Below are 10,034 nucleotides of genomic sequence, written 5' to 3'. Positions count from 1 at the left end.
TTCTGCATTCCAGGCAAGAGGTACTACAGTAATGAAGAACAGAACAGGAACTGAAAAGCCACAGCACAATTGCTAGAAGCAACTGAGGAATGCTTTGCATTTTGAGGAAGTCGGGATTCCTCCCCTTGCATGATATCTGTTTCTACGAGGGCTCCCCTCCAGGAGAGGACTATGGGACCTTACCGGAGTTTCAGAAATGAGCTAGGCTGTGTGCCTTGCTCTCGTGCTCATATGCTGTCCATTAGGAGACAAGTCATGACTAAGAAGCCGTATGTTCTGAGGCTATTTTGGTCCCCAGTTCTCCAGGGAGCTGCTGCCAAGCCTGAACTTACACTGAAAACCTGTGTAGGAGACCAAAGTCTAGAGAAGTTTGTTAGAGTAGGTAAAAGAAGAAAGGGTGGATGGCTAGACAGATGGATGGACGGACAGATGAGTCTATGGTACAGAGCAAAGGACAGGACAGCAGCCCACAAGAGTTAGAATGTCAAAAAGGTTAAGCTGAACCAAGTGAGGGCTTCCTCCCAGGCCGTTCGTTAAAACTGCCCCCAAAGTTTTGACAGCTTGCAGAGTTCAAATCTGTAGCACAGTCCCTGGGGTGGTCTAGATTACCCACTTTCATCTCTCAGCAACCTCATTCTGTATCCAGTGCTAGGAACCTCCCACTCACCCAGCACATAAGCACTAGGGAAGTAGTCCCTCCACTTCTAAAGCCTGATTTCCAGGGAGGAATGTAGTGCAGCATTCTGATCACTCAAAGGCCCAAGACAAGCCACACATACAGGAACATACGGTGACAGGGTCATTCTCAATATAACCTGGGGACACGGGTGGTGGGGATGACCTGATAAGGGTGATAATGCAGCCGGAGTGGAGCTAAAAAAGAGCCATTTCCTTGAGAAAGGTGCACAGGTCTAGAAAGTTCCACAGCACAAGGGCGTATAGCGGCAGCAAAATGGGGAGCTCTGTCACCAGAGGAAGGTCAAAATGTGGGGTCACAGGTAAAAAGCATGGTGCCATAGGAGAAGAAAGCCACCCAAAAAGGCTAAGCCTGGACATAGATGTCTAGCCCTGGGTGTGTGCTATCAACAGCAGCCCAAGCCCTCATGCTGGTGTGAGGTGCAAAGAGGAATTTTAGCCTGATGTGATAAACACGGTGTTATCATTGACCTGTGTTGACAAGAAAGGGGCAAAAGAGACCTTCCATCCCAGTTCATGGGTTCTAGACCAACCACAGAGGCCTGATGCTCAACCTTGGTGTAAAAGGATTAGCAGGGGTAAAAGAGGATGCTAAGCTACAGGGCGCCCAGTTTCTCAACAGCAGTCCCGCCATGTCTAAAAATTCTTTAGGGATGCTGATGCTGGCACAGCACGGAGAAGCAGCAGCTTGGCTGGCATCCATCCCCCTTCCCTCAGAAACCTCCAAATCTCTGCTGTGGACAGTTGACACTCAGCCAGGACCTAGGAACTACAGGCCTCTGGAAATCTGCCCCAGGGCTACAGGACGTTAAAATGTCATACGGATGGGGTCAACGCAAGGATAATTTTATACTAACACCTTAACACTGCAAAGGGGGCATGCAAGAGGTCATTCCAGAGTCCGGGATCCAACCACAGCCTTCCCAGCAGAAGATGACAGCCAGAGTGCCCTGCTCCTGGACGAGACTCAGCAAGAACAAACTATAGAACAGGATCCCAGGCTCTATTGGACAAGTTATAAACCCAAGGCCTCACTTATATGCAGCACCCGCCCTTTGCTGCCCATGACTCTAAGATTTTATTGTCTACTCTGCTTGGGAAATGACATTGGGGACATATTTATTTAGTTGGCTTGGTTTTTCATCACTGGGGATGAGACCAGAGCCTTGCATATGTGAGGTAGAACTCCACCGCAGAGCTGTAACACCCACCCAACACTGTTTGGCCATTTGAATTTCTTGTTTGCTTTCCATGCACCGCCTCAGAGAAAACTTGTACTAAGGGTGTGTTTCTGATGACTTGGCACTGGAGCTTTGCTCACCCTGGAAGGTCTGCTCCTCCCAGGTTCACTCAGTTCCTGCACATAAGAACTGGTCCAGAAAATGAGCCACTGAAATGCACGGCAACTAAATCGAGAGCATGGTCTCCAACCTCCCACTGCGGATTTATTCCCCTGCACACCCAGAGGCCAGCCAGTCCTCCACTGCAGAGGCCACTGAAGCTATTCTGAGGGGCCTGTTCTGAACCTGCCTCCAGCTGTGCTCCTCCACCGACCCAGTGAAACATCACAAAGACAGAAACCCACACCTGCTCTCTGCTTTCCCAGCCACCTGACTAACCTCTTGGTCTCCTGTGCCCCCTCCCACTATGCATGTCCTGTATCTTGGGATGAGAGCATGATGCTGCCTCTCCAGTGACTCCTGTCTCCTGATCCATTGGCCTCACCATACCTGGATAATAGTGTCTATATTTTTAAACAATCTTTGAGATAAGAAATACAAGGTGACTCATCAGCCTCTGGGGTGTTGGAGGGGGTGATACTCATTTAGTTCACATACTGTTTTAAATATTTCAGAGGTTTCTGTGGGTGAAATCCAGATTTCTCTCCCAATAGCTTCAGAAAGGTCCCAAAAGTTACTCCTGCATTTCCCTGGGGAAGCAGGCACAAAGGTGGCAGCCATGGTTGGCTGTTCTAACTGGCGGCTCGTCTCCACACTCCTGCAAGGGTGTCCTAACAGATCATGGGCTTGTCGTGTGGTCCACCCAGCTTAGGGAACAAGAACTACAATAAAGCACTGCAGGGCTAGAGTCCTGACTCTAGTTCCCTTTCTGATGTTTCCTTCTCCAGGGAGGGATCCTTGTTAGCCACTCTGGTCCCCCACAGATTCCACAGACATCTACTGGTGAGTCTGAGGGCAACTACATCTCTGTGACTCTCCCTCTTCCCCTTTTTGGGAGCTAACACACACACACAGAGAGAGAGAGAGAGAGAGAGAGAGAGAGAGAGAGAGAGAGAGAGAGAGAGAGAGAGACAGAGACAGAGACAGAGACAGAGACAGAGACAGAGACAGAGACAGAGAGACAGAGAGACAGAGAGAGAGAGGGGCAGGAGTGAAGGCATTTAGTCTGTCCTTTCTAGCAATATCCTCACCTGAACTAACTGTTAGGCAGATGTGTTCAAGTTTCAGGACCTGGTATAAGAAAGTCCAATGTCCCTGCTACTCTAAGCCACACTCAACGATGTAACTTTCAAATTGAATGTGCCAGGGCTGAGGAGATGGCTCAGTGGGTGAAGTACGAGCTGTGCAAACACAGGGAACTGAATTCAGATCCCCAGCACCTACATAAAGCCAGCTGTAATAGTGTGTGCCTATAACCTTAGTGCTGAAGAGCAGCGATAGGCATATCTCCAGGACTGATTGCTGAGCCAGTCTGGATGAAATGGCAATCTTTGAATTCCAGATTAAGTGAGGGCAAAAATATAAAGTGGAAAAGAGGTTATTTTGTTGTCATCTACTTGCAAACACACACTCTAGAAATAAATAAATGTGTGCCAGATTATTTTTATCTCCAAAATGTGGGTAACTGTAATTATTTAGTAGGTTCTTATATATTGTAAATTCATGATATTTCTCTTTATTCCTTTTCTTCACCCAAAGTTCCCTCTCACTCTGTCACTGGAGCTGGTCTGCTGTGGCCTGGGCAGTTTCTCAAGAACCAGTGAACAGTGGGTTCTTGAAGTCTGCCCACAGTAGATTTGTTTTGCTTTGGTTTTTCTGAAGATGTGGGAAGAAATGAGGTTTGCAGCCACCACTACCGCCACCACCACCCTCGTTTGGAGTCTGGTTGGCCATGTGAGCTTCAGAAAAGAACTTCCCTGAAGGTACAGAGGGTGACGATCGCTGGCTGTGGTTGCAAACCATGGGTGGCAGCTGAACAGCTTGTCCCTGGACACCAAGAGGCCACACCCCTGTGGGTGGCAGTGATCTCTTAGAGCCCAGGAGCAGTAACAAGTACACCTGCAGAGGAGACAAGGGTGACAGATGCCCAGGGGGTAGAGAACACATATTCAGGCAAACAACCACAGAAACACAGGGAGCATTGAAGCCCAACTGTTGGCAGAAAGGGAAAAAGCCAGTCCAAGTGGGAAATGGGAACAGTTTGTCCATGCTGCAGACACGTTAGAATGGTCTACAGTGTGGCAAGGCGCCATGCCCAGTGCTGGCGATGTACCCATGAGTAAGAGCTCTCCTGCCTGGAGACTCTTGCAATACATCTCTACCTTTTTGTTTCAAGAGTCCTTCTGTATTCCCTCGGGTATTTGAAATATGTGAGGCATCAAATATACCTTTAGTGCATCAGTTGTTTTGGGTAACCGTTGTTGACACCCTCTGTTAACCTCAGTTACTTCTCTCAGAGGTGGCACCTTATCACATAGGGCTTGTCCTTTTTCTATCAGTAACACGTTGGAGTGTGAAGTCCCCAACATCATCTGCCTTCCCACATCCATATTTCATAGGAGAGGTACAGAAAAACAATAACAACAAGCACCTTCCAATAGTTAGGAGAATCAACCTGGGATAGATGGATCAGACACATTAAGAAATCCAATTGCTGTATTTAATGTGGAATCGGGTTCATGAATCAGTGTTAGTCATGATCCTTCATTCATCACACATATTTTTATTGGTCCCTGAATGACCTGATTTGTAGTTTGCTTATTTGATAATAGACTAAGCAATTATAGTCGACTACTCACCGTGAAAATGAAACTTGATGGATCTGACATCTTCCTATTGTTTGCAACCATTGTCCCCGACTTGTTGTCTGACACAATCACTCTTCACAAACATACATATTTATATTTAGGAATATAATGGCAAAACTGTACTCTAATTACAGATATATATATATACATATATATATGTATATATATATATAGAGAGAGAGAGAGAGAGAGAGAGAGACATTTCTAATGTCATTTTTCCTGCTTTCCCTAAAAGGGCATCATGGTGGAAGTGAACATTTCCTGGACTTCACTCATTAACATATTTCTAAGACCCAGTGATGCTGCTGCATGCCATTCATTTATTACAGTGGCTTCTTTATTCTCCCATTGTGTAGGCCCACCATGCAACTTACTGCATACCCTTTGCCTAGCAGTTACCTGATTTGGTTCTGCCTTATATTTTATTCTCCAATATGGACATTTTTAGCCTTATACAAGAATAGACAGGGTGGCATGGAAAAGCCCAGGAAAACTACCACCAATGACAAAAATTGTCAACGCATGGTCATTCTTATTTCTTTTGTTCTTCCACGTAAGATACTGCCCTTAATGCACTGAGCCTTATAGAAAGGCAACAGCTCTTTTTCCTTATAACATATTGATCTCACCTTGCTTCTTCTTTGACATGAATACAAGTTGCTTAGAACCCCCATATCCTAATCTTCTAACGCTTCAGAATCGCAGTTTGATGGCAGGATGTCCAAGTCACAGTCAGGGTGAGTCTGGAAACTAGTCCCTTCTTGTCACAGTCAGGTTCTTTGCTGGGATCATTTCTGAAGCTACTAAAACCAGCAGTTGGGGACTTAGAGGGAGCTGAAGGGACAAATGGAAGGTACAGAGCCCAAGGCCTTGCTGCCCCAGTGGCTTGTGATGCGCCGCCCAGTCCTTCCATCCCAAGCCATGTGTTCACGGGGAGAGCCTAGAAGCTCAAAAGCATCTGCTTCCTCTGCCGATTTCTTCCCCCTCTCAAATGGTTAGAAAACAAAGGACAGGGCAAGAGGCAACAACAACAGGGAAATGTCAAAATAAGGGTCAAAACTGGTCTTGGTTCTCCTTGGCCCCAGTCAGAGACTGTTAAACTCTCTCTGGGAAAGGCCAGATAGTAAGTGTTTCGAGCTGCTCTGTCTGCAAAGAGCAAAGACGGCCAGCGACGATCCATAAACGTGCAGGCATGGCTACGTTCTGATAGGAAGTGATGTACAGAAACCAGAGGCAGACTGGAGCCGTGGTTTGCTTGTGTGTGGCCTACGCAAAGCAGCTGTTTCCAGCAGCTGAGGCTTCCTGGGTTTGACTTTTACATTAAAAAAAAGTATAAATACACAAATACACAAAATACAACTAGATAGTCAACAGGGGTTTTGTTATCATCCCAACTTCTCAAACGAGGAAGGTGGCAGCCTGCAAGAGTAAAGGGTTTTCCAGGGTCACAAAGCTAACACAAACCACTGCTTGAGCTTTCAATTCCTTATTTCCAACTTTCATCTTTGTCTAGATGCAGTTTAATAGCATTGTAACTAAGGCAGCCAAGCGTGGGGAATAGCTTCGTCACCTGGAACTCCCCACTTGGCTCAGCCTATGCACACACCCAACTCCAAATATGCACCTAGAAACCCTTCAGCAACCTAGGAGCCAAACCTGAATCAAGCTATGTGCACACCCCTCTCTGAACAATGGAGTGCGTTCTCCTTTCTCTTATTGACCATCAAACTTAGATTCTATCCATGCCCCGCTTATGTCTAGGTATGAAGATAGAAAGCCAATCCAGCCTAGATTAGTCTTTGATTCATTTTGTAACAATGCAAAACTGTGTCCCTCAGTGAACTCCTGGGAAGAATCCTCTGTTTACCATCTTATGCATATGTATAACCGGTGTGCATATGATTATAATCAGATGCATCAAGGAAAGGGACACACCTAGAGAAATGATTTTGCAACTTGACCAGTCAATCAAAATAGAGAATTGCTTCAACTGAGTCCTACTAACCCAAACTTTTGGATCCCACACAAGAAAGTCCTGGGGAAATAGTCAGGCCTTTAAATGCCTCACTTGTTTTGACCACTGTCAATCTAAATGGTGTAGCACTGATCTGTGCTGTCAATCTGCTTCGAGTAAAGTTTCCTTGCTACCTTTTGCAAATCTATGTGTAGCCTTCTTTCAATTATTTAACTAAAAGACTAAGAACCAGCTCAAATTCTAGTCATCAGACAAAATACTTTATAACTTTCCATTAACATTTTCTTTGCCTTACAATATGGGAAATTATAATTGATGCATGAATTTTTATCATCAGAACACTCAATTGTATATCTCTATTCAATTCCCTTTTCAAAGGATTCCCTGATATAAATTGCTAGGAGTAGCACTACTGACACCTCTTTGACCTTGTCTGATCTTTGTGGCAGCTGGGAGGGGAAGGAAATGCTCATCTGTAGCATTTGCCATGTTTTATGGTGAGATAAACTCACAATGGCTCTACATTACCAGCATGATGTCACTGAGAAGAAAAGGTAAGAGATACTTGGTTCTTGGAAACATGGTCAAGTTGACCTCAGCACCTCACTGGCTTCATCATTATTGCTTTTTTTTCCTATTCTCAAATTACTAAAGGAGCTATGGGGTACTGGAGTGCCTGCATTCAAGCAACCTTGATCTTACTCATTAACACCGGATAGGGTGTGAACACGTAGGTAACTCAAAGTTTGCATCTGATGATCACTGACATAAGCATTTTATGTGTCTCCTACCCATGTTCTCACATTGACAAGGGTGTGAGTGCCACTAGATTGCTTGTGTCTTCCTGGCATTCCTATGTTGAAATTTTAACCCTCAACCTAGTGGTGTCAGGAGGCAGGGCCATTGGAAGGAACTTGTTCTGTAGGGCAACTCTCTGCCAACCAGGAAGCACCAGCGTCATGATCTTGAACTCCCAACTTCCGAACTATAAGAAATGAACTCCCATTGTTTATAAGCACTCCCCACTTATTGTAATTGGCTACAATAGCTGTCCTGGTTAGTTTGGGGTTTTTTTGGTTTTAATTTTTTGTTTGTTTGTTTGTTTGATTGATTTTTGTCAACTTGATGCAAGCTGGACTTATTTGGGAAGAGGAACATCTACCGAAAAAAATGCCTCCATTGTAGGACCTATAGGTAAGTACCTTGCTGAATGATTGATGTTGGAGGGCCCAGTCTACTGTAGGTGGAACCATCCCTGGGCAGGTGGTCCTTGGAGGTACAAGAAAGGGAGCTAAATGAGAGCTTAAGGAGCAAACCAAGAAGCAGCATTCCTCCATGGTCTCTGCTCATGTTCAGCCTCCAGGTTCCTGTCCTGAGTCCTTCATTGACTTCTCCTGGTGATGGACTCTAACCTGCAAGCCAAATGAACCCTTTCCTTCCCAAGTTGCTGGTGGCCATTGGGTTTTCTCATAGTAACTGAACTCAAACTAAGACAGTAGCAAACATACCGAGAATGATGCCTCTAAGCTAAATAACTTCAAAGTTTAAACTTCCTAAATAATTATTTGGGGAAAAAATTAAGTGACCTTTTAAGCAAGCTACATTTTGTTGTTCTTTAGTTTTTTACATTTGTTTGAGAATTTCATACATGAGACTGTATTTTCATCATATCCCCCCACTCTCTCCTTTCTTCCATGCTCCCAACTCCTTCTCAAGTTCATGACCTAAATTTTAATTATTATACATGTGTGTGTGCAAACATGCAGGTATAACCTGCTGAGTCCCTCTAATGCTGCTCAGATGTACATGTGTTCAGAGCTGACCACTTGGGACTGAATAACCTACTGGGGGTGCAGCCCTAGAGAAGCCATTAATTAACTGTGGCTCTTCATCTAGCGACAGGGACTTGTGAAATGTCCCCCCATCAACTGGTGTTGCCATGTTCGGGTCTTGTTTAAAAGACAATCACTTTGATGACTCATAAGTGCCTCTTTCTTTTCAAGTATAGAAGACACTGTCCCAGAGCAGATGTCCTGGACTTCTGGCTCTTACGATCTTTACACCCACTCTGAGTGGGGTTCTTTTAGTCTTGGGTCTAGGAGCTGTGTTGTATATGTATTAGTTGGAGATGGACACTCCATAGGACGTTGTTCTCTGCAGTTTTGACTGACTGGGGATTCTTACGGTGGTTTACAGCTGCTGCAAAAAGATATTTGCTAGTTTTGAATCACTAATCCTTGATGACTCTTCTGTTTCAGTGTTTCTAAACCATCCTTCCAGAATCCAAAGGAAAATCATCCTTTCTAAAGGTACATTGTGTCTTAAGCATCTTAGTACCCTCAGTATCTCCCATCAGCCTAATCAAACGGACTTTTTGCACACTTTAAATAAAAGGGTGGATGGACTTTCCAAGTACTCTGGAGGGTTTCCACTCTTATTCAAGATTAATGGTTCCTGCTTTAGTAGTTGCCTTGGAGGGGTACAGAAGGATGATACTGTAATAGGAATCAGGCCCAGAGGATACATGCTCCCCAAGACCTCCATGGCTACTGTGGCTCCCCAGGCCTTGTTCTCATCTATGGACCACAAGGGGAGGAGCTGCTCCCACTCCCCTGCACATTTGCTCCCAGCACTGGTTTTCAGAGAAGTGTGGGGTGTACTCTTCCAGCTCCTGCTACAAACAAGGAGCTTTGCTAAACAACAGAGGAAAAACCAGGACCTCTAAACAGCACCGCCACCTCCATAAGAGACGACACAGGTCAGCCTTACGTTATTTCATTTCCTTTATTTGGTTTGGGCTAGAAGGGAAGTCCTGGTTGTCAGTCCGTAGCTTGGTCAGTCCGTGTGTCTTTCCAGGCCTCTGTTTACACCGCCTGTGCATCCATATTCCTCCCACAACCAGGAAGACCAGGGACAGGGGTGCCAGCGCAATGCCCCAGGAGAACGTAGAGGAGACTGCAGAGAGGAGACAGGGCGTGAGAAGGGACATCTTGCTGCAGAACAGGGCAGCACAGGGTAACAAGGAAGAAACAAATCGGAGCTTTTCTCCTTGATAAACATGCACTGACTTCTAGAAAGTTTTTCTCTTACACCAAAGCCAAAGCCATTTGATGTCACATCTGTGACATCAGAGAACAAGCAAGGTGAGCAAAATCTGATTAAAGGACATCACAAAATAAGGAGCCGAACCCGTGGGGCTGTACGAGCTGTGGGTGGTGCCTGCAAGAGGGAACTTGCTTTTGTCTCCGTTAGCTGTCAGTGATGTGCCAGGGGACAGTCTGTGCCTTGCCTGTGATCACAGGTGTCATGGGGATT

The 10,034-nt window shown here is 45.4% G+C and overlaps 1 protein-coding gene across 5 annotated transcripts in view; it reads right to left on the bottom strand.

The window, feature by feature from the left end:
- Positions 1 to 9,484: 9,484 nt before the first annotated feature.
- Il1r2 (interleukin 1 receptor type 2) overlaps positions 9,485 to 10,034 on the bottom strand; it is a 36,863-nt gene continuing 36,313 nt past the window's right edge. For all 5 annotated transcript variants that reach the window (XM_040729527.1, XM_040729528.1, XM_040729529.1 and 2 more), the window contains one exon: positions 9,485 to 9,674. In XM_040729527.1, coding sequence (XP_040585461.1) covers positions 9,490 to 9,674 — 185 coding nt within the window. In that variant the 3' untranslated portion in view covers positions 9,485 to 9,489. The remainder of the gene's footprint in view (positions 9,675 to 10,034) is intronic.

This window comes from Mesocricetus auratus, unplaced genomic scaffold (genome assembly GCF_017639785.1).
Source record: "Mesocricetus auratus isolate SY011 unplaced genomic scaffold, BCM_Maur_2.0 Super-Scaffold_100021, whole genome shotgun sequence".
NCBI classification, from domain to species: domain Eukaryota; kingdom Metazoa; phylum Chordata; class Mammalia; order Rodentia; family Cricetidae; genus Mesocricetus; species Mesocricetus auratus.
Note: the sequence above shows the minus strand (reverse complement) of the source record. Positions and strands in the feature narration are given on the sequence as shown.